This window comes from Podarcis gaigeae (assembly GCF_964106915.1).
Source record: "Podarcis gaigeae genome assembly, chromosome: 5".
NCBI classification, from domain to species: Eukaryota; Metazoa; Chordata; class Lepidosauria; order Squamata; family Lacertidae; genus Podarcis; species Podarcis gaigeae.
The window spans coordinates 19,229,404-19,255,459 of NC_139681.1; the positions used below are offsets into that span (position 1 = coordinate 19,229,404).

A 26,056-nucleotide genomic window follows, 5' to 3' on the forward strand; every position below is an offset into this window, starting at 1 on the left:
ACCAATGTGCAAATAAACCTAGATAATTTTGTTGTGGGCTAAGCATATTCAGTTAAGACACTTGCCATCCAAAAAAGGGATGGAGTCTGTGCTGATGGTGTCAAGGGCTAGCAGTTCCTTTCCATCTTTGGACCCGCTGCGTTTGTGCTTGTGCTTCCTCCTAAAGAACGACCTCCGAGCTGCTGCCGATGATGTCTTTGCAGAGCTGTTTTCATCTTTAGCTTCGGACATGCTGTGCCTCCTGTAGAACTCCTGCTCCATCCTGCAAAGAGATTGTGGACTTAATTGGGCAAAGTCTGAAATGCTCTCAAACAGAATACAGGTAGCAGTAAAACCAACATTGGATCTTGAGACAGGCCTTGCTATGGGGCCGTCTGTAGTTGACTTGAGGACCTAAGTTCGGTTCTGAGCTAAACCAAGCCATGACTTACCACAATCGAGCAAACACAAGGATTCCTTGGGTGAAGACTGTGGCCTCTGCACCTAACCTAGGCTTGTGGCATGTCTCACTACAGACAAACCATGAGCTGTAATTAAGACTCCTTACTCATGGTTTGTCTGGAGGAAGCTTCTGTTCAGTGTGTGGTGGTCATCTAACTGGGCAGATATAGAAACTTGAAGCACAAAGTGAAGAATTAAAAAATAGTAAGAATAATAGAGTCCCATACAAAAGAGGAGAGCATCTATGGCCACACTAGAACCCCATGATTCTACAGTTCCAAGGTAAGATGGAGGGAAATGAAGTGAGAAGGTTGGTGAAATGCTATTGCAAAGAGGGAGAAAGAGAATGATATGATCAAGTCAAAGACCTGAGAGTGAGTGAAAACCAAAAAAAGTATAAGCTGGCAGCCAGAATGAGGGACATCCCCCTCCACCAATTGGCTGCATATACACCATGACATCAGGATCTTAGCTGAGGCAGCAGTGCCCAATTCTGCCCCTTGATCTTGATCTCCTTGACCTTTATTAAAAAGCAAGCATTAATTTGGTGGATTAAAGGGGAAAATGTGGTGTTCTCTTATGTTCCAACCCACGGACCAAAATTAAATATGGATGCCATCCATCCCTGTCTAAAAGTGCTGCGGCATGACGAAGGGAAGCCACTTAGGCTGTCCCGGAATAAAAGCACAAAAACAAAGTCCTTTCCATTTTTAGGAAGTAGGCAACCATCAGCAGCACTAAAAATGACTTGACGGAATAGTTTCTTTAATTGAGAGTTATTAAAACATGCCACCTCTCTCAAGTAACTTGATTAGGAAACTTAATACCCCCCTCCAGCATTAACTACAAAGCTTTGAAGAACGAAACACTTGGCTTTCTTTCATACTTCATCATAACTGCTCCTTTTAGCAATGAGGCAAACGCCACTTGTATCTCAGAGATTTAATTACATGTATTTGCTGGGAATCTGTCCTCTTTCCAGCTTTTGGGCGTTTTCATCCAGCTGCCACGCCATCCAGCAGCCAAAGTTCCCCTGCGGCAGAGTGTCATCGACGTACAAAATGTCATCCTTCTTGAAGCTCAAGTCCTGCTCCACTTCTGCCATCCGGTCATAAAGTGCCCTGCAAAAAAAGAGAGATGAAGAGACCCTTTTTATTTTATTTTATTTGTTTTTTAAATTTTATTTTTTTTCTTTTCTTTTTTGACAAAATAATAATCATAAATAAATAAGAATAAAAATGTGCACCCCACCACAGAGACCATTCCATTGTAACTATCCAACCTCCCAAAATTTCAACACCTCTTGCGATGGTTTGACCCCTTTCCATTTTAACAGTACAAATTCTGCAAACACCCTCCATATCTCCTCAAATCATTTCTCCTGCATATTTCCTGTCTTACCTTAATGGCACGTGTAAATTTATTATTAATAGCAATATCCCTCATCTATTTATACCATTCTTCCATTTTATATTCTGCTTGCCCCTTCTACTTCCTAGCTATAGTAATTTGCGCAGCTGTCAATAAATTTGTGAGCAAGTCCTTCATAGCTTGTAAACCTTCCATCCCATCATAAATTGATAATAATGCTATCTCTGGACTTTTAGCCAGCTTTAACCCAGAGATTTCTGTTATCTCCTTAAAAACTCTTTGCCAAAAAAATTGTACATATTTACGCTTTTTATTTTAACAATGCTTTATATCAGAGTTTCCAGGGTGTGAACCAGGAACCTCCAGATTTGAGGCTGGGACTTTGCCGAGTTGAGCTCCTTGGGACTATGCATACTTGAGCCTCAGCGGTGTCCTCAGGTTCAGAACAGAGAGGGCATGTCAGTCCTTGCAACTAGTAGGCAGTAAGGAGCCTGTGGAATGGCAAGGCCTGGGAGAAATAAATACTTCTTCTTCTCATGCCTGGTCAACAGAGTAGTAACTTAAAGCTCCCACTTCTCCCTCTACAGCCATTTCAAGAATCCCAAGTAGGAGGCGACCAGTTCCAGGGCTGATGTGGACATGATTGCCCACAGCCTTTATCTACCTGGGGTGTATATTTATATTGTTAATGGGATGGATTCAGACTAAGTTTGATGAACTTAATTCCCATTGATTTCAATGGAAGTTGAGTAAATAATGACTAATTTTATCTCAACAGGACCCAAGTTCAACTAACATAGTCCAGATCCAACCCAACAAGAGGGATTTAGAGCTATGCTTCACCACTGTATCATTGTGCTTCAGGGCATATAATACATGCTCTGGATGGCTCAGCTGGTTAGAGCATGGTGCTGATAACATCAAGGTTGCAGGTTCAATCCCCATTTGAGAAAGCTGCATATTCCTGCATTGCAGGGGGTTGGACTATATGATCCTTAGGGTCCCTTCCAACTCCACAATTCTACAATTCTATTATTTTACCCCTGTGCTTCACATTAGAGCCATCTGTTATAAGGCAGTCCAGCAAAATATCACAGATCCTGGTGGGGCACAGAGGCTGGGAATTTTAATTAATTCAATAGTTTATATTATTAAATATATGTTATTTAATTGTGTGCCTAAATTACTTAAGGCTATTCAAGGAGTTCATGACTGAGATAAGCTTTGAACCAGAAAACTGCTGGCTCACTTATCTTTTTCTCTTTTTTAAGGAAGTGCTCTCTCTGATACTTAGTCATCTTCACAAATCTCTGGGAGGTAGATTAATAATATTCAATTTTACAGGCTATGGAATTATTCAAGAATCCTTAACAGGGCTGTGCTGAGCCTAAGGCCCACTTCCCTAATCATAGGATATCCATCCTTCAGGTAATTAAGGGGAGATTATTAAATTCGTTGAAAAGGAAGTATGGAATCACCATAAATACAGTTTGCCTTATTGTGACTGAACTTTTGATGCCAATTTTGTAGGCGTGCTCTTGAGCTGTATTCATAAAAGTGGGATGCATGCTCACTTCTGCTGACTGTAGCATCAAGTGACAACTTTTATGTGCAAATAAACCATTGCAGATTAAGTCACTGGAGACAGTGCTGTCCTGTTCCCTATAGTCAGTTCAAACACAATGTACACAATGTTTTCAACACAGCCAATTTACAAATTCATCCGCAAGCCATCAAGTGATGAAAGTTCAAGAGATGCTCATATCTGTGTGAATTAGCCCACAGTTGTAACAGATGAATAGACTCCTGGTTTACCGACTGAACGTTTACATACCTGACATAGAATCCATCTCCAGGTAACTCTTTGATCTTGTTGAATTCTTCTATTCTGTACTGAGCTTTTATTCTAACATTTTCACCTGGCTTGAGCATTTCAAGATAAGCTTCTTCGGCTGTTTTGTTCCGCATGTCAACAGATCCATACTGGCGGGGGGAGCAGAAGAAACAAAAACACTTGAAATCTCCAATCGGGTGCACGCGTCCAACAAACCAAACAATGAAAAGGATGTTATGTGGGACTAGAGAGCCTGACTATGCCAAAACAGGGGGAAAGGAAATACATTCACAGTGCATTAAGAACCCAGCGTCTTCACTAATGGAAAAATGCGGAAATGGCAACCCAGTCCAATAATACAGCTGGGCAGCACAAGTTTTCAGAAACGTCATTCGTTGGAGAATGTCTAGGCCATATTTCATCCATGCGTCACTGCTCTGAATCTTAAGCATCCTTGCTGGTCTCAGGTGACATTCCACCTCAAATTTTGTACATTTTCCAACTGAGACCTAATAGATTTCCTGCTTATCTCAACCTTCCACATCACACTAGAATATCTGAGGGCCAGACTACATATCAGATGTAGTTGTATGATTATTTTTCCTTATGGTATTTTATTTTTCCTCTCCAAAAGCACTAGCAGCATCCTGGAATCTCAAATGAAGGATCAGCTGGAGTGGCGGTGGCATGTGGGTGCATGAGAAGAGGAAGAAAACAAGGGATGATTTCCCCTTTCCTCGTTAACCATTTTTGTCCACTAGAAACAAAAAACCCATGCTGCTTTTCCTTTCATGGGGGAAACTATGGATGTGTTTTGCATCCACAGATTCTGCAAGAGTTTGAACCACCAACCACCTTCCTTTTCTATCTACTGCTTACCTCAAGTATCATGTCTCCAAGCACCAGCCCATCAGGTCCTTTGGCAGGGCTGTCATCTTCTACATCGGACACAAAAATACCATGTAGGTTTCCACCACAGATCTGGATTCCGAGTTCCACTTGGGACTTCTTAATGGTAACTGTTCTAGGTTCAGGTGTCCTCTTGCTGGTGTCTACAGAATTCCTTTCAATGGCAAGAGAAGAAGAGAAGACACCCAAGGCCTGTTTGACAAGCTGATTCTCATCAGGTCCTGCTCCTCCAAACCCTCAGCTCCAGCCAGCCCTTAACCCCTGTTCCCTTGCTATCTCTCAGCTCTCAACAAGAGAGGCCCCAAAGATGTCCCAGCTGCCCCAATTTGAGTTCTCTGTGGCATTATTTGGCAGGAAGGAATCGACTCCTTTCCACCATGCAGGGCTTTTTTTTTTCCAGCCAGAACTTGTCAGAACTCAGTACCAGCACCTCTCAGGTGGGCACTGTTGCCATTATAAAAGAATAAGGGAGGCATTCATGGTGAGTTCCAGCACCTGTTTTTCTAGAAGAATAGCACTGCCACCATGGATCTAGATTCAGTGTTCCTCTTGGGAAATCCTACTCCATCGTGCTGAATTGCTTGGCCCTGGAGAAGAGCAATGTGAGGACCAAGCTCCTTCTAGAAGTGGAGCCCTTGCTTTCAAATTTGGCACTCAGCTTTCAACCCTACTCCCCTTGACTAAGTCTAGAAGCAGCTGCCCAACCCCAAAGATGCAGAGAAAGAGAAAGAGAAAGGGAGAATCTTCATGAAGTGAAATGAGGAAGCAGGTTACCTGATTGAATTGCGGGGACTGGTGGTTGGGGTGGTCTGCTTGGATGGAGGCGTCATGGTCCCTTCATCCTGTTCGCTCACAGTATCAATTATGGAATGGCTGTCAGGGGTTGCAGCTCCGCTGCCTTGTGGAGTGGAATGGCTGCTCACGGGTTCTAGCCGGGAGCTCAAGTTAGCAGAAGGAAGAAGAATACCAGAAAAATTAAAAGCTGATCAACTGCATTATATCTAAACAGTTTCAGATATTTAGATATTTAAATGGATGCTTAGATTTTCATCCACAACCTTCTCCAAAAGCTTAAGGATGACTGCCCCTGCTGCCTATATAATATAGATCTATCCTGGTCCTGGCTAGCAGCTGCAGTGACTGGCATCTTGCTTATTCTGGGATCAGCTGTTCTCCCCCAGCAGACAAAAGCAGCCGGTCCCAGAGTGAGCAAGGCACAACTGCAGTAGCCTGGACAAGGAAGGGTTGGTTGGTGTAGATGGCAGCAGCTCTGTGGAATGTCCTGGGTGCTGGTGGGATGGAATCTGCTCCTGTGAACTGGATTCCAAAACAGGTGAGAGGTACCTAAAAATACATGTATTTCCTGTGTAACATATAAATTTGCTGTCAAGAATCCCATCCCCCCCCACACTTTCACTGCTTCAGACAAGTGTTGTGATTGGCTCTTGGTTTCGACACCCAATAAGGAGGTTCAGCCTGGGGTTGTTGACATGGAAAACAATATGCACTCTTCCCACCAGTCGTCCTCAGGGAGAATATGTATTTCACAGTGGTTCAATTCAAACATCATAGCAAACCACAACTAAGGAAGCTTAACAATTACAGCTATCTGCCAGCCTCCAGATGCCTGATCCGAGAAAGCAAAAACTACCAGTTCACACAGCGTAGGCCATCCTGGATAAGGGCTAACTAAGCTTACCTTGATCGTGAGTGATTGCCAAGTTGGAACATGTGTAGGTTATATTGTGCTAGAATAGTTATGGTGTCACACTGCTGTCCGATGATGAGCCGTGCTTGCTGTTCTGTAGCATTCCGCAGATTTATTCCATTAAACTGTGGGAGGAGAAGGAGGAAAACGCATGCATTCAGCAGCACATTCCTGCTGATGAAATAAGTATAGATTTCCCCATTTAACTTCATATTGCTTTTTGAAATTTGATCCCCCGCCCCGATTTATTGGATCTGTAGCGCAAGATATTTGTTGAGTTCAAGTCAGGGTGGACAGGAATGCCATTACTGATTCTATATTATTTAATTACCACTTTGAAGAAAAAATCAATGCCATCATAAAATCTCGACAATTTGACCTGACTGCTCTGTAAGTGGATAACTTACTGACCTACTTAAGTACAGAAAGGTTTTCCTAAATAGTATTTTTTTTTAATGAAAAACCAGCTTTTTACATAAGAAACATTTTAAACACACATACAATGAAGTAAATGCATTTCAAATTTGATTAGGTATTTTCTGAGGCTGGTGGGATACCAAAGACTAATTAACCTTTAAATTTTAAGTAAATTCAAGAGTGCGTGGAAACACAAGCCTTGTGGGCAATCCCTCTGATCCAAATAGGTGCTCTTTGAACATTTGTCCAGGCCGAAATTTGATCCAGTAGCCAGCAATGAACATCATACATTTGGAAGCTGAATAGGTGAGTGAAAGAGGATGAGCACTTCTGACGACAATTTGACTGGCTTTGTTTCCTCCTGTTGGATTACGCCAATATGAGTAACAGCTTTGTGGGACCCCCATGCTCTTCTTTTAGGCATCCAAGACAGCAATGTTGTGAAATTTGATTGCAAACATGCCAGACAACTTAGCAAGGGGGTAAGTCAAAGGAAGCTCCCACCCCCATCTTTTAGGATTCTCACATTACAGCTTAATTCAAAAGTGCAATGTGTGAATGTGGCAACGCATATTTCTAAATGTGTGTTAACATGCAGGAATACTCATTGGGGACCCAGAGCAGGTTGCTGCTCCTCCAATGGGTGATACAGACCCAAATCCCGGTTTGGTTCATTTCCTGTGTTTGTAGGTGGCAATTTCAGGCTACTGTAGAAATAGCAACACACTAAGTACATTGTGATATCCATTCTCTTTATGAAAACAAGTTGATCCGCAAATACAATTGGCAATTTGTAAATGCCAGCATCTAAACCATTTGGAGCAATCTGCCCCCGGTGTAAAAATAGCAGCATTGGTCAGCTTACAAAGGTCAGAAAACCTTTACCTCCAGTAACTGGTCACCATATTCAAGGCCAGCCTGATGGGCGATGCTGCCACCAGTCACTTTAGAGACAAAGATCCCACCATTTTCACCACATACGATGGAGATTCCTAGTGGCTCTGAACCCTTCTGCACTTTGACATGCCGCGGTTCTTCCATATAAGGCCTTTGAGAGGAAATGAGAAGGAGGAACCATCAAACCATGGACACCCCACACAAAACGGAACAAATTAGGCCAAAGACATGCACTACTCATTCCCACCCTAACCCTTAAAAGCAGAAGACCACATTAAAAAAAGAAATGCTGCAAGAAGCAGCATTGCCTTAACACCATCATGCAATGTATGGTGGCCAAATCAATTAAAACGAACATTTTAAATGCATTTAGAGAGAACAACAAAAAGGGAGGGAAGAAAATTCAAACACAAGAAGTAGAAATTAAATGATGAGTTTGAAAGAAAACACACCTTTATCCATATTATATATAGGTAAGCGAACATATATAATATGCATTTTAGAAAATGTTTTAGAAGGAAGCCTTACGCCAATTTACAAAGAAATGTGAGATCCTTAAGAGGCAACAAACATAAATATAACATGGTAAGGCAAGGGCAAGGAAAGCACAATACCAATATTTAATATCTGTATGCAGGGAACACAACATTAGTCAATGAAAATTAAGCAGCTGTAAAAAAAAACCAAACCATTAAAAATGGTCAAGCCATTAAAAATGGCAGCTTGCATGGTAGGATTGCAATTACCATGCAATTTTTCCTTTGGGGGGAATTATCCAAACATGTAAATAGCACAGGGAAGGTGCGCAAATACTGCTTGAGAAGGACAACCTTTATATCAAGCCAACCTCAAACTCCTTAGTGAACAGAACCTTGGCCTAGGAGCCACAGGGATTCTCAGAAAAGACCTATTACGGAACAAATATCTGAAAGATGCAGAGGGGTGCAGAAAGGAAGAGAAGAAGAAACACTTAGAAAGAGAGATAGTAACAACAGAGACTAAATTGAGACCAGAAATCAAGCCCCATGAAAAGTGCAAGTCAAGCCTTGGTGCCAATTTCCTATCAAACGCAGCTCAACCCTGGTTTGTGTCAACTGTTTGACTGACAATTCCTAGTGGGTGCGATGCATGCACCATTCACCTGCATATGGCACCAAGGCCCCCAACCTCTTGACTTTGGGTAGTTGCAGGCATGCAAAACCCTGGGCTAAACTTCCACTATTGGTAGGGAAGGAAGCCGCAGCTTTCTCGGCCATCTTGCTGTTTGCACAGGGAAGTGTCCACTTAGTGGGTGGCTGGGTGACAGCTCCCAGCTCCCAGCAAATTGTTCGGCTTTTTACTCCTATTCCCCCCTCTCCCCAAGGTGCAAGATTAACCACAGACTCTTGATATCAGCTCTAAGGCACTTGTAATCTTGTGGGTACTCTTGTACGAAGAATGAACATAGTGAATAGAGTACATGATACATTTCTATTAAACACATGCATGAGCTGCCCATGCCAGAGAAGCCAGACCTGTCCTGGTTTCTGGGCAAAACTGTCTTTGCGTAGGTGCTTTTTTGGAAAACAAAATGAAAAAAGAGGGGTGTGCTTTATAAACATTATCTCCAAAGTATTGTTTTTGTGAGAGTAGCAGACAGGGCTGTAGTGAATAATAATAATAATAATAATAATAATAATAATAATAATAATAATAATAATAATAATACTCTTGTGACCAGTGATAGAAGCCTCTACTACAGTCAGTTGGCCTGCACGAGAATCCACTGGCAGCCTCAAGCGCTCTAGCCTCATGTACGACCCCTTCTTCCAATATTATTGGGGGGTTGGGGAGCTGGGGAAGACCACCAGCCAAACCATTCACAGATTAATGAATATGCTCCAAAAATCCACCAATCTGTAAGCTACTTCTGTCCCTCCATGCACCTTTCAATGCTATGAACGGGAGCTTCACAGATTTGGTCATGATTAGAAAGGGACACCACTGCCTTTGCTCAGTGTGATGACAGGCGAGTCTCTGTGATTCCGAATTTTGTCATGAATCTTTTTGTAAGAATCTTTCATATTCCCTGGAAAAGCTTTGCTCAGATGCAGTCAGCTCCTTTGGGAGCTTTGCCATGAGTTTACATAGCACCTGCTTAACCTTAAGTACAGAATTTTTTTTTGGGGGGGGGGGTAATACTCAGCACAGCACTAACATCTTATCATACTTATCCCTCAAGCAGAAAAGATGGGGCAGATCAGAGTTGCCAGACCTCTCTGTTTCATGTGTCACAGAAAGGGGTGTTATCACGGTTCAGATCGTACTACTGCCTTTCACCCTTCCGCTACCCAGAAATTGTTTTATTTGCAATGGATTATGCATGGATCACTGGTCACCCTATCCTTTGACCGCAATAAAGTCAGGAATGCCCTGGTCGCGGTCCTTCTTTTCTACAGCGCAAGAGTGAAGCCTCTTCACATGCTGCTCAACCCTGCAAGAATTAAAGGTCGCACACACATATGTCTTCATTCAGAAGCAGCTGCCTCCCCCTCCCCATGCAATTCTCTCTCTTCTTTCCATTTAGGCGCATGCCTTGGCTCATCATACTGGCCATGTGCTGTTAAGTGAAAGAATCTCCAAAATGGAACAATCAATTCAAGAGCAATCATGAAGCAAACCCACGTAAGCTGTTAACGCATTCCATGTTGTGTTTGCTGCCAGAAGGGGGGCATCATCTATGTGACCTGGCACCTGTAACTTTTCTGGGAGGGACTGCTCTCTGGAACATTGGTCCTCAACAACTGGGCCACCCTAATGTGGGCTGCACCAGGGGTCCAACCCACACCTTTGCCGCTTTTCTCCATTTTTTAAGAAAAAAGAATGCAAAGCAGAAAGTTTGTGGGCACAAGGACAGCCAGGGGACATGGAAGAGAGGAGCAGAAAGGTAGCGTAGATAGTAGGGACTGGGGTGGGGTGGGGGACAATCAGTCAAATTTTGCAGATTGGGGTCAAAGGCAAGTCCCAGCTTGAAAAAGGGCAGAAGGCTACTGGTCTAGAAGGCTGCAGTTTCTGTGCTTAGCACATTTCCCCCCCTTTCTTTTTTTTCTTTCCATTTACACATTTAGTCACTATTACAACTAGCCCTACCTAAGACATTTACAGAATAACTTACTTGTCTTTTCGACGTTGCCCTACAGATACTGGGCTCACCGAGATCCTGGGCAGGGTGGAAAGCGAGTTCTGCGACTGGCTACTGGCGAAGGATGAGGTCTCCAGGTTAAGCGGCGACTGCGGTGGGGTTACCAGGCTGGGGCTGCTACATTCGGAATGAGACAGTGAACCTGTATAGAACAGCACAGGAGCAGCCATGGCAGTTGGGTGTGTTGCAAAAGTTATCGGGGAAGTCACACCATCCCTTTACGTTGGCTTCCAAGTGTTTTTAATAGTGGGTTTCCAACAAGAACAACACCTAAATGTTAAATTATGTGCACTATTTGAAGACTACCCCACCACTAGGATATGATGGGAAATGGGGAAAATTTATAACTTTTCTTAAATACCATTGTAAACAGTTAATAGGATTGGAATACCAATTGTAGTTTAAAGGTGAATTTTTGACACAATAGAGAGGTAAAAGATTTGGATTATCATAAAAGATGCAGGAGGAAACGATTAACAATAGGGGAGGAGGGAAGTCCAGGAGATTCTCTGGAATCTTGTTTCTATGTTGTATGTTGGATATGTGACTGTAAAATTATAATCTGAAAAACCAAATAAATAAATTAAAAATAAAATAATAAATGCTCTAATGAATTGGGGGGGGGGGTTCATACTAACACTGAGAGGTTGAGGGGGTAGAGAGAACATTTTTAATATGCATGCACTAGAAATATGGGAATAGGGGCATGTCCTTGCTCAAAACCTGGAGTGCCCAATGTTCACCGTGGTACCCTCAGACTCCCCCTTGAGCCCCCCTTCCTAACCCTCTCAATTAAAAAATAAATAAATCAGGGTCTTGTTTGTTTTGTTTTGTTTTTAATTTGGGGGTTGCCTCTCTTAGCGCCTGTGTTGTATTTGTGAAATGGGTGTTTTACCTGGTGCTTCGGGGAGGAGGCTTTTCTCGTCCCATTACTGTGTTTTTCTTCTACAAAATGGCTATGTTGTGGTACCCATGACAGTTTCTTAGATTTCCAAATGTGACCCCGGGGCTCCCACCAAAGGTGGGAGGGTTTCCTGCTCTAAACACTGACAAAAATCTACTAGCTGGAACGCAGAACTCTCCATTCATGTAGTAATTCCCAAGAAAGAAATGATATAAATAAATAAATAAATTACCCCTATCAGAGCCAATGACGGACCTCGGGTACCTTGGCGTCCATGGTATTTTTATTCGTTCTGTCCTATATTGCAAGTTGCTGGAAGAACCTACTTTAAAGGAAAAAGAAAAAGAGTCAGGATTAAGAAGAAAGAGGAGATAAACTCCTTTAGGCCCTGAATTCCACAAGAGATCTGCAAGATTTCTGCTGTAGCAATATAAAGTGGTCCTCTGGAACAAGCTTTATTATTTCAGAGAAAAATCTTAACTGCATCCTCCAGTAGTTAAATGGAGATATATCAGTCACATGGGGGACATCTTTTTTTTAAAGAATAAAAAACCAGAAGGAATGTATGGTTAGGAGTGGGGCACCATTGTCCCCTCCCTACTATACTTCTCCCAAATGCTTTCCTCCTCAGCTGAGCTCACATAATGGAACTGTGCTCAGCTGGGAGAAAAACATTTGAAGAAAAGGTTCTGCACACAGGCATAGGCAAACTTGGCCCTCCAGATGTTTTGGGACTACAACTCCCATCATCCCTAGCTAACAGGACCAGTGGTCAGGGATGATGGGAGTTGTAGTCCCAAACCATCTGGAGGGCTGAATTTGTCTATGCCTGCCTTACAGCCTTTTTGTTCTTAAAAACAGGACCCTTCCCACCCCTGTATTATCGAGAAACTGCTGTCTTTAGCTACAAACACACACCACTCATTCTGCAAGGACCTATGGAGGCTCACATCTTTCTCAGTATGAAGAATGCAATTGGGACAAACCAAAGAAAGTCATCGCCAACTCCCTCAAGCACAATTAAAGAGACGTTGCTCTGTTCTAGCTTTTGTAATTCGAGACAAGGATGTAAACTCACTCAGACAAAGAATCATGTGCTTGTAATATGACATGGGCAGTGCATGGGGCCCGACACAGACCTTACAAGAGCTGCACAAACCCAATGATTCACTCCTGTGTCTCATAGGAGGCTGGTACATGAACTAACTTGGGAGAATTCTAGAAACCTGCATGACAGCACTGCAGCAGCATTCCTGGCAGTTTTAATGGGCTGTCTTTGAGCGGCCAAAGACAGAGAACAGAGTCTGAATCTTGCAGCAACAGCTAGAGAGAAAGCTGAATATTTTTTCCTCAATTGCACCAACTTAGGAAGGAAAGAAATGGCCTGCATTGCCCAATCCGAAATGCCACTTACCAAGTCTTGCGCTAGAAGGCAGTGAATTTGAACCATGCGATGACCTTGTGCGTGAGTTGTCAGAACACTCACTAGAGTGCTTGTGACTCAGGTCCAAACTCAGACGGCCCTGGTGTTGAGCACTACAACACATAGAAAAACTGGGTGTAACTAGTTCAGAATCACCAATCACCCATTATGTGTAGTTAAGACACAATCCTGACATATGAAAGTGATCAGAACACAACAGCAGAATGGAGACGATTCACCGATTTGCTTGTGGAGAAATAAATGGAAACAAAATGGTGGCCTTCATGTACTATCTGGTTGGATATAATAATAATAATAATAATTATTTATTATTTATACCCTGTCTATCTGGCTGGGTTTCCCCAGCTACTGTGGGCAGCTCCCAACAGAATATTAAAAACACGATAAAAGATCAAACATTAAAAACTTTCCCATACAGGGTTGCCTTCAGATGTCTTCTAAAAGTCAGATAGTTTATTTCCTTGACATCTAATGGGAGGGCGTTCCACAGAGCGGGCACCACTACCAAGAAGGACCTATGCCTGGTTCCCTGTAACCTCACTTCTTGCAGTGAGGGAACCGCCAGAAGGCCCTCGGAGCTGGACTTTAGCTGGGGGTGGAGAAGCTCCTTCAGGTATACTGGGCCGAGGCCGTTTAGGGCTTTAAAGGTCAGCACCAACACTTTGAATTGTGCTCGGACACTGCTGAAAGCAGAACAGAAAAACAGCTAGACTTTCAGTCAGATCCAGCAAGCTTCTTTTTTTCCTTTTTCCTTTTTTTTACATACCTGGGATGCAGATGCTGATAACAATACTGGCTGGCAACAGAAGGGCAATTGCTGGTGTTAATTCTATGGCTCCAAGCAGTGTAAACAGGATTTCTCATAACAGCTGTTACTGCAGGACATGGTGCAATGTTTCGTGGTACCGTACCTATAGGTTGTGGAACAATACATTAATTAAGTGCTGAAGGTTCATTCAACAACAAGAAAAAATACATCCCGTAACAGCATAAATGATAACGCCTCTGCTTACCAAGGATTCAAGATTTCAAATCAAAACACAGTTCTTATGTTGTAACTAACCTGATGACAGGCTTCCAGGGTATAAAGAGGTAGGCACAAACCCATCGCTGTGCCTACCAGACTGTTTTGGTGAATACATTGGCCATTCTTGCAGCTCAGGAGAAAGATGCTCTTCACTTGCTGGAGTATATTTTTGTACCTGTGGGGAAAGTTCAGTATCACACACACTTTCAACTCAAAGTCATTATTCTGGTATCCAGCATGGCAGGGATGACCAACATCTAGCCCAGCATATTTTGCTGCACAAAAGATATCTAACAGCTCCCTGAGATTCAAGTAGGTAGCCGTGTTGGTCTGCTGTAGTCAAAATAAATTAAAACAATTCTTTAAAAAGATAAGTTAAAAAGACTCTTCTTAAAAACCTAAAAACTCCCTTAAAAGAATCAAGTCTTCAAGAAAGTTATATGATCTAATAAAGTCTTTAAAAGAATCCTTCAAAAAGAATTAAAAAATTTTAATGTAACATCTTAGAGACCAACTGAATAATTTTAGGTATAAGCTTTTGTGTGCATGCACACTTCTTCAGATACACTGAAACAGAAGTCATCAGACCCTTATATATAATTGGGAGGGGGGAATGGGTGATCCGCTAATGGGTATGGGTAAGTCTGTTAGTGACCATTAATGACAGTCTGCGGGCAGGTAGGGTCTCAGCCTGCATACCAGATGGAGCTGGTAGACAGCTGCCCTGGACACAGAATTGACCTGCACCTCCATGGACAGCTGTGAGTCCAAAATGACTCCCAGGCTGAGCAGCTGGTTCTTCAGGGGCACAGTTACCCCATTCAGGACCTGGGAGTCAATACCCACCCACCCTGTCCCCCCAAACAGCACTTCTGTCTTGTCAGGATTCATCCTAAATCTGTTAGCGCCATCCATCCTCCAACCATCTCCAGGCACTCACAGAGGACCTTCGCAGCCTTCACTGGTTCTGATTTAAAAGAGAGGTAGAGCTGGGTATCATCTGCAAACTGATGAACACCCAGCCCCAACCCCAATGATCTCTCCCAGCAGCTTCATATAGATGTTAAAAAGCATGGGAGAGAGGACGGAACCCTGAGGCACCCCACAAGTGAGAGCCCAGGGGTCAGAACACTCATCCCTCAATACCACTTTCTGAACACAGCCCAGGAGGAAGGAGCAGAACCACTGTATAACAGTGCCCCCAGCTCCTAGCCCCTCTAGCCAGTCCAGAAGGATGTTGTGGTCGATGGTATCAAAGGGCGCTGAGAGATCCAGAAGAAGTAGGAAACAGCTTTCACCTTTGTCCCTAGCCTGCCGGAGATCATCGACCAGCACGACCAAGGCAGTTTCAGTCCCATGGTGAGGCCTGAATCCTGATTGGAAGGGATCCAAATGATCCACATCCTCCAGGCATGCCTGGAGTAGTTCCACAACCACCTGCTCAATCACCTTGCCCAAGAATGCAAGATTTGAGACTGGCCGATAGATGGCCGTATTGGCTGGGTCCAAAGATGCTTTTTAAAGAAGCGGTTTAATAACTGCCTCTTTCAGCAGGTCTGGAAAGGCTCCCTCATAGCTTTTAGGAGCTAGGATGGGCAAGGGTCAAAGAGACAGATGGTCGGTTCACCTAGCAGCCTGTCTACATCCATGGAGGTAACAGATTGGAACTGATCCCATGCAATTTGACTAGACAAGACTCTAGCACTCTCCCACCCAAGCCCTGCTCCCACGGTGGAGTCTACCTCTTTCCGGATCTGAGCGACTTTATCTGCAAAAAACTTTGCAAAATCATTGCATGAAATCTTGGGGTCCTTACTGGGCACTGATGGCACAGGTGGTTCTGTTAAATTGTGAACCACCTGAAAGAGTCTCCTTCTGCTGTTTTCTGTAGATGCAATAGAGGCAGTGAAGAAGGTCCTCTTCACTGTTGCTATCACCACTTGGTAGGCTCGACGTTGAGCTCTAACCTGTGTCCGGTCAGATCCGAATGAGTTTTCCACCACCGGCACTCTAGCTATCTCAACTATTGTTTCATTTCCCTCAGCTCCAGAGAAAACTAAGGGGCTGTCTGGGCTCCATGCAACTGGAGAGGGCACTTTGGAGCCAGACAGTCGACAGCCCTGGTTAACTCCGCATTCCAGTGGGCTACCAGGAAATCAGCTGAAAGGCCATCAACATGGGATAAAACATCCCCTACCACTCTCTGGAAACCATTTAGATCCATTAAGTGGCAGGGGCGCACCATCCGAATCGGTCCCACCTCCCTGCAGAGGGGAAGGGCTATGGAGAAGTTCAATGCATACAAACATATACAATTTCATATTTACATGCAAGACGTAATATCAAAATGGAGGACAGTTTCTCTTTACAGCTTGATGAATCCTACCCTGCAAGTGGAACTGTGAGTTAATCTATCATAATTTGATTACAAATTGGAAGTTCAACCAAGGGCTCAAATATAAACTGCCTTGGGGTTGGATCTTGACTACAGGTTGCTAATGGGCCACTCCTGCATGATGGGGTTCTGCTTCTTAGTAAAGGCAACTACCACGTGTGGAACTGCCCCACAAACGTTCCACTTCATTTCAACTTCCAATTTCCGGGATCTTAAACATACACGTGGGACAACCAATTAACCCTTTTCTTTTGCTCTTTGCCTTGATGCAACACAGATAAATCTCTTTGGAAAGTATGTGCCAGGACCCACACTTCACGTTCTGGTATCTACCTGAAGAGGTGGATTAGGAATAGGCACAGGGGTTAGTTTATGTCTCAAGGCAGGAGCAGACTTGGGCCTTGGCCTTTTAATTTTGGGCTCTTCCATTCTTTGAAAACCAATGTCATCTTCATAGGATTTCCTTGAAGGCAAATGTGCAGAGTCGACCCCCTCTTCCCTGTAATAATGTCCAGAAGGTCTACCTCGCCCCTTATGAATACCACAGTCTGGCTTGAGTTCAATGGCCACAGGAGGCTGAGCTGTGGCAGGACTGGATGGTGGCGAGCCGGTCATGGCGGTGGAGTCCGAGGTGGAACTTGCTTGCTGTTTGTGTTTGAACTTAATAGAATCGCTTCTCTTGGGAGGGGTGGGAGGGGTGGAAATGGCTTCCGTTTTGGAGGGCTGGGGCGAATGTCCCAACACCTGATTGGGAGACAGGTAGTCCATCTTAGGAGGAGTAAGAGGCCTCTTGAAAGTGTCCGGATCAAAGATGGACTTCCGTTGTTTTGGTTTTTTGTACACAGAGAATTTTTCTGTTTCTGCAGCTGAAATGTTGACCATTATCTTGGGCCAAGTGCCACCGCTGTGCTTCTCACCATGCCCTTTGTCCAACACACTCTCAATCACCATGCAGTCTGCTACTGTGGGCTCAAAAGGCAGTCTCCTGCTGTCCAGACCAACAATGCCATAGCTTGGCTCCCCATACACATCTGGACTAAAGGAGCCTAGGCTGTGTTCAGAGGTACTGTGGCACCCATGGACTGCACTCTGGTGAGAGTCTGTGTGCAAAACTGTGTTGGAGAATGGTTTGAGATCGCAGTACAAGTTGCTCTCCTGATCATTCTGGTCCTTCTTGGTGTCCATTATGTCTGGATTGAAAATGTCTGTTTGGGTTGAGCTGTTGTGTTTTAAGTTTCTTTTATTCTGAGCCTGCACCTCCGATGCATGGACCCTGCAGTTTGATATTTTCTCTGAATCCTTGAGGTTTTCAAATATGTTTTGACCACTCCAAGATGAGCTTGAGCTCTGAGGAAAAACCTAGGTGGAGAAATAAAAAAGAACATGCTCTCAGCAGAATGCTAAGACTGAAGCATCTTGTTATGTTCTGCCCTCCTCTTCCTGCTGGTATAATTTGCAGGTTGTTAGGCGGTATATTTAACAGCTACGCAGTAGATGAAAGTAAGCCCATGTTTTAAAATGGAAGGTGTGCCCTTTACTCCCTTTTACCTCCCACCCCCTTCAACACTCACCTTCATCAATGAAAGCGTAAGTGATTCCCTGCAGTTTCGCAGCAAAGCTTCACATTCAGTCAGTGATTTATTATCTAGTGCAATGCCATTTATCTGCAACGAAAGTATGGCATGTCAACCATGCAAAAGCTAGCAGTGGGTCAACACCTTGGCTGGCTGACATTCAATAAAGAGAAGTGCCAGGCTGCCTCAAGGCAATACCATCATGTGGTATTCACTATGCTCAACTCTTATAAACTGCAAATTAGGTATCAGACATGGGTTTCCTACCGGTATCTGCATAACCACTGTGAGAACAGGATGCTGGGCTACATGGGCCTTCTGGCTGTTCTATGTTCTTAGACTTGGATGATTTATGTTCCCACTCCCTCTAAAGAGTATTACGCCATCCCTTCTCTTGTCATGTGTTTGCATATGAGCCTAAACTAAGTATGTCTCCTTGGGAACCATGGAAACATTGTGTAACAATGACTGAAAACTTGGACAGCGCTGGATTCAAAGCTGGAGCCCCAAACTACAAGCCTTGATTTTTAGGGAGCCAATATTATCTGTGTCAGACTACATCATCAGAAAAGAAACAAACTGTGAAATTTTGACAAATGGGGTTCAACCGTCGAGCTTAAAAAGTCTTGACTTTAGACTGCCCCTCAGATTTATTTCTGCAAAGCCTTGGATATATCATGGAACATATAGTATGTCTCTTACTGGCACACAAAATCGTGGTCAAGGAATCTAACTATGTTTTGGTGTAATACCTGAATAGACAAACTATGGCTTGCTGGCAAACAGCAAGCCAAAGCCCAAAACCATAGTTTGAAGTTAGTCTTGCAAACCATGGTTTATGCAAAGTAGGGATGTGAAAACCACTGTGTCTTATAGACTGGAGTGCTAAGCAGATAAAATTCTAAAACAGACTAGTAATTCTTAAAGCATGCATTGCCTGGATGTTTGGTAGCACAAATCATGGTTTTATTAGCACAAACTGTAGTTTGTCATAATATCTGAATCTCAGTTCAGATCTCTCTATATACGATACCTCAATTCTCAAATGTGAGCTAAGAAACACTAAAAATGTGACTTACGGCAATTATTCTATCTCCCACTGCAAGGGATCCCTCTTTGGCAGCTGGGCTACCAGGCACAACAGTAGCAACAAATACTCCATTTTCTAGACCAATTCCACTATCTGAAATTGAGAAGATAGGTGTATAGGTTACTTTGTTCGTTACTATGGTATATATTTTTGTGTCTTTATATTGTGATATTTGAATAAAGGACGGTATAGAAATTTCACTGGGGAATGTGTGAAACAATACCATGAACTCATCACTGAAATTTAAAAAGTATAGGGGAATTACCTTTGTGGCCAGCAAGATTTATGTGTAGTGGTGTTATCACTTTCCCTCCTAAGGACTTCCTTCTGCGAACAACCATATTTATAACTCCTCCGCCGTTAAGTACCGCTTTTATTACTTGCTTCTTATCCTTGTTGGTAAGGTCCACATCGTTTATCTTCAGCAGCCAATCATTCACTCTGATTAATTAGAGCAAAGGCAAGGAAATCAATTTCCATTTATCCTACATGTACTTATAAGCAATGATTATGCCAAGTGAAATGCAGACACTTCTAAAACCATGATGATACAACAATATCTTAATTCATTTCTTGGTTTCAGGAGAACGGTTTGGTGATTGCTCTATTTTTGTCATGACATCAATTAAGGATTCCTTAAGGATTGCAGCATCTTTCACATTCATCAGACAGAGAGAACATGTCTCATAATTTTTTCTGAATCAGCATTTAGGTACAGCTCACATGAAGTAGTAATATTTCTGCCAAAAGCTGTACGGATGGAGAATTTCTGGTTTACAGATCAGTCTCTTAGCTACAGGTGAAACTCGAAAAAATAGAATATCATGGAGAAGTTCATTTGTTTCAGTAATTCAACTTAAAAGGTGAAACCAATATATGAGATAGACTCGTGACATACAAAGCGAGATATGTCAAGCCTTTATTTGTTAAAATTGTGATGATTATGGGGTACAGCTAATGTCTTGAGCAGCCCATCCACTGTGTCGGGATTGTGTTTAGAATTAGCACACCAGATGCTTTGGGTAGCTTAGAAACAGTCCAAGCCTAGATGCCTGGAGTCATCCACCTGCCTTTCCCTAAGGAACGTATGTCCGTGCAGAGGTAGGTATAAAGCCAAGGCTGCATTCAGCAGCCTAGGCAGGAGTGTGAGGCATTAACTGAGAAGAGGTTTTGCTCTGTGCAAGGTATCAGCGGAGAAGCTGAAGGTTACATGCTGCATAGTTCAGTATAGCATGGTGAGCTAGCATGGTAAAGTGCTAGTGGACCTCTCTGTATACTTGCATCTTCACAATGTTAACTTCTAAGACCAGAAGAACTGTATTATAGTAGATTAGCTCATGATGTACCAGCATCTCTTAAAGCAGGCATCCCCAAACTCGGCCCTCCAGCTGTTTTGGGACTACAATTCCCATCATCCCTGACCACTGGTCCTGTTAGCTAGGGATGATGGGAGCTGTTGTTAGGTTTTCTTCATACTGATGTGGTCAATGGTGCTACTCAGAGGTGTGTTTGTAATTATAAGAGTGGCCAGCCAGATGGGCAGGGTATAAATAATACAAAATATTTACTTACTTACTTACTTACTTACTTACTTACTTACTTACTTATTTATTTATTTTTATTATAATATAACCTGCAAAGCAGCACACCTGCGAGCTCTTGACAAAACAGCACACCTGAGGTATCTTAACAATTTAACTAATTAGCAGGGGGAGTTTACCTGCTGCACCGAATGCAGCGATGTGATTTTGAAAACTGTATTTAAGTTGACCAAATGCTTTGTATGGTACTGGCTGGTGTGGAGTGGTGAGTTGCAACTGTTTGACTATTATTTAAAAATAAAGTAAGCAAAGATATTGTGGGCAAGTTTTTATTCCATCGCCCCAGTTGCTGCGCAAACTCGATTGGCGAAGGAAGTCCAACAGTTGTAGTCCCAAAACAGCTGGAGGGCTGAGTTTGGGGGTGCCTGTCTTAATGTTTATGTAGCTGGTGTGCTTGTACCATGAGACAACAAACACTTTACACTCTAAGCTGAACTGAGAGGGAAAGGAGTTTTCTTAACTGGGAACGCTAGAAAAGGCTGACTACTGGAAAGCAGGAAAACTCTTGATGCTCTGTTGAAGCTGTGCATACTCTGCTGATGGTCCAAGTGTGGTGTAGTATTAACAACAGATGGTGGGCCCAAGTCAAACAGGGTAGGGGCCGATTGACTTTTACAGGTCATAAAAGGTGTACTCTGCTCTTCAAAAAAAGTAACCTTCAGAATGCTGACAACCACTTCTCCTTTGCTGCCAGCACTATTTTTGGGGTGGGGAGAGAAAATCATATGCCCTATCAATGTAGACCTGTGCAGACTATCAAACCCAGTAGAAACCTACAGATTGAAAGGGATCCTATTCACCCAGCCCCTACCTCCACAGGTTGATTGCAATTTACACATCAGCATGCAGTGTGTCTGAAAGCATTATCTGAAACCACAGTCATCTCCCCTGACCCTCCATGTCAACCCAATTTGTCCTCACAGGACCAATATATTATATTTACAATGCACGTTATATATTAGCACTGGCAACTAAATGACAAACTACTGATTCTTTACCTTAATCGACCATCTGCAATGCTTCCTTTGTCCACTTTGGTAACAAATATCCCGCAGTCTCCGGGAAGATATGGTTCATTCACACCTTCGGCCACATCAAAACCAAGGGCTTTCAAATCCATATCTTCCTAATGGATATGAAATGCTATATGTTATATGCAGTGATTCTGTACACATGCAGAGTGTAAGTAAGTGAATTATTTTGACTATATAGTACCTCCAGTTTTCTGTGCCTGTTTTTTCTTGGGGGGGGGGGATAGGGGATGAGAGAGAGGCTTCAACAAATGGGACACTCTCTCTCACACACAAAGGAGAGAGTAACATTTGACCAGGACCTCAGTCTTACCCTGTCTTTCTCAAACTCTACTACTTCTGTTTCCCACTCTAAAGAATCCGTATCGATGGCTGAATCATGAGAGCTGTGGGCCATCAACTGCCGGAACCTTGCTTCTTTTTCCAACTGATTCTCCATCTTCTCTCTATGGGGAGAAACACACCTGAGTACTTTAAGCAAGGAAAGCAGGCATCAACAGCATACAGTAAGAACAAAAATATTGTAACAGACAGTGGAGGTTGTGTCGGCATTCCAAAACCTTACATCAAATGGGACTGAAGCAGCAAATGCAGACCTGGATCCTTTCTCTTTCATAAAGCGGTTACAAATCATGCCGACGCGTACTTGGAACATTAATGCTATTCAAGAGGGCATCCACCACACCCCATTCTGCTTGCCCAACCTGCTACTGCCGCCAGCACCAAGTCATCTCCTTTACTCTTCCAGCTTTAGAGGGCTTTTAGCCCTTCAGGGCTGGAAGAAGGGAGAGATCTGTGTGCAGTGTTTCACGGATGCCATCTTGGCAGAGAGACAGCCCAGAAACTGAACAAGCGAATGTATTTAAATGCACAGGTAGTGGCACTAAACTATATCAGTTATGGAGGCTGCTCTATCTCCACTGCAGATGCTACAGGAAGGCTCACCTGGGAGGAGACTGGCTACCTGCAGAGATGGTCAACACGGCCCACCTGTTCCAAAGGCAAGTACAACTGCCCTCCTGATTATACAACTGAGTGTTTTCTCCCATTTCTCTCTCTCCTGCCCTCTGATTACTTAGCTATAGGCCTGGCTACATTATTTTGTGACGTAATTCTGGTACACACCTCCTCAGGTTTGCCAATTAACAGCATTTTTTAAAACGGGAGGGGGAAAATGCATACACATTCTTTTCAGCCTTCTAGGTTGTCCTACCCAAGGGCTCAGGTAAGAAAACACTTAACATACAATATCAAGTCAGAGTTACACGTTGAAGGGGTTTCTGGAACGCACTTCAGCTCTTTCAATTCACGCACAGCGTCGTTCTTTTGCTTCCTCATATCATCCAGATTGCGAAGAGCCTCAGCCAGGTCGCTCACTGCTCTGTCTCTTTCCCTCCTCAGGTTATCACACAGAGTCCTTCAAAATGGAGAAAAATTGAAAGGAAATGTTAATCTATTGAGATACCTATTTTTTTAAAAAAAATCACCAGCACCCAAGGTGTTGTTTTCCAAACAGCCTTGTGCTAGACAACGAATTAGATGCAGGTGCCGGACTGGAACAAGCAGCCTTTACTCCCAACACTTCAGACTCTTTTCTCCTTCACTCCACTGGCAGTGGGCTAGAAAGACGATATCAAGTGCAATTAATTAATAGAGTCATAGAATTGTAATTGGAAGGGGCCACGACAGTCATCTAGTCCAACCCTCTGAATTGCAGGTATCTTTTTGCCCAGTGTGGGGCTCAGACTCATGAACCTGAGATTAAGAGTCTCGTGCTCTACCGTGGACTTGTAAAAGGGTAAAAGAGTATTGGGAAATGATACATAATGAATTGAAAAAAAATGTTAAAAAGAAGCTTTCCAAAAAAAAAAAAACACCAGTCCTTTTAGTCGGGGATAATTCGGAGGGATATTCCCAGGTGTCAAAAAATATTATTTATGCATGCTACTACTGCGGCCCGTGTTTTGCTAGCCCCAAAATGGAAAACGAGCGAGGTCTCAAACTAAGAAGAATGGCAACTTAAACTAATGGAATATGCACAGCTTGCAGATTTAACATACAGAATAAGAGAACAAGAAGAACATACATTTAATAAAGACTGGAAAATGTTGACTGAATATATGGGTGAAAATTGTGTTCATTTAAAAACGCTGGTAGCATTAAGATAAATTCAACAGTGCAAATAAGCTTTGATGCGATGTAACAATGATTCATGAATGGTTTAGTTCATGTAAAATATGCAGGGATGTATGGCATGCAAAATGAACCATGGAAAGAGAAGAAGGGAAGTCATTGAATTAAGGCTGTCTAAATGTGTGTGTGTGTGTGTGTGAGAGAGAGAGAGAGAGAGAGAGAGAGAGAGAGAGAGAGAGAGACTCATGCTCTACCAACTGAGCTATTTTTTAAAATGCAAATTTATTACTATTAATCTGGAATATTTGCAGAGAGATAAGCTGGAGAGAGGGTATATTCTGATATAAGGCTTGCATACCACTCCCAGTTGTCCACATGCATGGAGAACACATGAATCAAAAGTAGCTAATTTGGCCCTTATGTTCAGATTGCAGTTGTACTATTTTCCCTCTCAAAAACAAAGCCAACATTACTGCCTATTATTTTCTTCCCCTAGTTCTGGACTGCCATCCTGAGAACAGTTTCAACTGAATGCAACACGGCTGCAGCCCCTAGCAAATAACTGGGCATCCCAATTGTACACTGCAAATAAACTCCTGGGGAGAACTGTCAAACTGTTGTTTGTTTTTACCGTATGCTCTCTCGTTCTGCCACAATCTTGTCGCGTTCTTGAAAGGCCCAATCTCTTCTGCATTTTGCGACTTCTGCTTCCTGGACAGCTTCTTTTAACTCCTGTGACATTGCCTCGTATTGCTTCCGCAGCATTTCAATTTCTTTGTTTGCTCGTTCTATATCCAGTGTAGCAGAATCTTGTATCTGAGGAAGTCAAATCATGTAATTCATTTAAACACCATTCATGGGATGTAGTTGGCTTTAAAAAAAACCAACCTTTTTACAGGGGTTTAAAAAATACACAAGAGTTCTGGATTTGGGGTATGAGCCGATTTCCCAGAATGTGTTCTATTATCGTGCCATGGGCTCACTCTACCTACCTCCTGCACATTTTTTTCTTACAGGTTACTGAACACCACCAGTGTGTGCATGTGTATTGTTCACTTACTTAGTCACTCGGGTTTCTGACATCCATTACTACCAATTGCTGTTACTGAACTGTTTGTAAGATGCCTGCTACATTACGCTTTTGTTTTACTTGTGCATCATTTCTCTTTTATTTTGAATGTTTTGATTTTTAATTGCATCTTCATTGTTGCTTTTGTTTTACTTGTGCATCATTTCTTTTTTATTTTAAATGTTTTGATCGATAAGAAAAAAGTATGTCCACTGATTATATCAGTGTGAAGTAGAAAATGGTGAGATTTGTGGGACACGTCAATATTCTTTTTTGTACACTAATTTAATCACAATGTGCATGCACTGGTATGTTTTTGCAACCTAGCAGATAGAGAAAACCAAAAACTACGGCAAATTATGCATTCCTAGCAGGCTGAATAGCAAAATAAATAAATAACAGACAAGTGAGAGATTATTAATGTACTCTGGAAGCAAGGATGGGTAATTCAGAATGCCCAGATCAAGTGAGAAATTTGGAAAGAGAGAATCTCTTAAATATCTCAACTTGATGCCAGATGTAAACCTTTGAGTAGCCAAGGAGTGGGAGCTGATTAACAAATTTTTGTTTTTAGTCATGTGCATAATAATGTAATACAGGCACATGACAAACACAATTTCACAAAGGTACACGCATAAGAGAGCTAGGGGACTGATTCATCACCTAATGATATTACGGGTTGAACTCTACAATGATTTGAACAGCAACTACAATGATTTGAACAGCAACTCACACTGAACCCAGCCCAATGTCTACTGAGTCACAGAACATCTTTTCCCCAATTCTATCCTTGCCATTTGCAAGATTGTCACTCAAATAAAAAGCATATACTGATAGGGACTGCAGGTGGAGAAAAGGGGGGAGGAAGAGAAAACCCACCAGTCCTGCAATTTTTAAAATGATTATTGCATCTTTCAACCAAGGCTTTCCCCCTTATTTTCTGTTCCCTTTAGCCTCTGTAGAAACCAAATGAGAAACTCTATTGATGGGCTTCCTTGTGGTAGCTGACTGCACAAAGAGTCCTCAATGA

General features: G+C 42.8%; 1 protein-coding gene across 7 annotated transcripts in view; it reads right to left on the minus strand.

Moving 5' to 3' along the window:
• The window catches only part of LOC310844259 (disks large homolog 5-like), a 99,820-nt gene that overhangs the window by 11,866 nt on the left and 61,898 nt on the right, over positions 1-26,056 (minus strand). For 2 of the 7 annotated variants that reach the window (XM_083738173.1, XM_083738175.1), the window contains exons 9-28: positions 24,589-24,773; positions 23,116-23,241; positions 22,138-22,270; positions 21,792-21,919; positions 19,458-19,633; positions 19,182-19,285; positions 18,100-18,192; positions 16,862-17,887; positions 14,170-14,308; positions 13,873-14,017; positions 13,077-13,198; positions 11,895-11,987; positions 10,732-10,900; positions 7,566-7,728; positions 6,255-6,388; positions 5,330-5,494; positions 4,526-4,709; positions 3,647-3,795; positions 1,392-1,562; positions 66-262 (exon numbers count right to left, since the gene is read on the minus strand). In XM_083738173.1, coding sequence (XP_083594299.1) covers positions 66-262; positions 1,392-1,562; positions 3,647-3,795; positions 4,526-4,709; positions 5,330-5,494; positions 6,255-6,388; positions 7,566-7,728; positions 10,732-10,900; positions 11,895-11,987; positions 13,077-13,198; positions 13,873-14,017; positions 14,170-14,308; positions 16,862-17,887; positions 18,100-18,192; positions 19,182-19,285; positions 19,458-19,633; positions 21,792-21,919; positions 22,138-22,270; positions 23,116-23,241; positions 24,589-24,773 — 3,802 coding nt within the window. Of the gene's footprint in view, positions 1-65; positions 263-1,391; positions 1,563-3,646; positions 3,796-4,525; positions 4,710-5,329; positions 5,495-6,254; positions 6,389-7,565; positions 7,729-8,424; positions 8,503-10,731; positions 10,901-11,894; positions 11,988-13,076; positions 13,199-13,872; positions 14,018-14,169; positions 14,309-16,861; positions 17,888-18,099; positions 18,193-19,181; positions 19,286-19,457; positions 19,634-21,791; positions 21,920-22,137; positions 22,271-23,070; positions 23,242-24,588; positions 24,774-26,056 lie in introns of all 7 variants that reach the window. The other 5 variants (XM_083738171.1, XM_083738170.1, XM_083738169.1 and 2 more) reach the window with 5 other exon arrangements.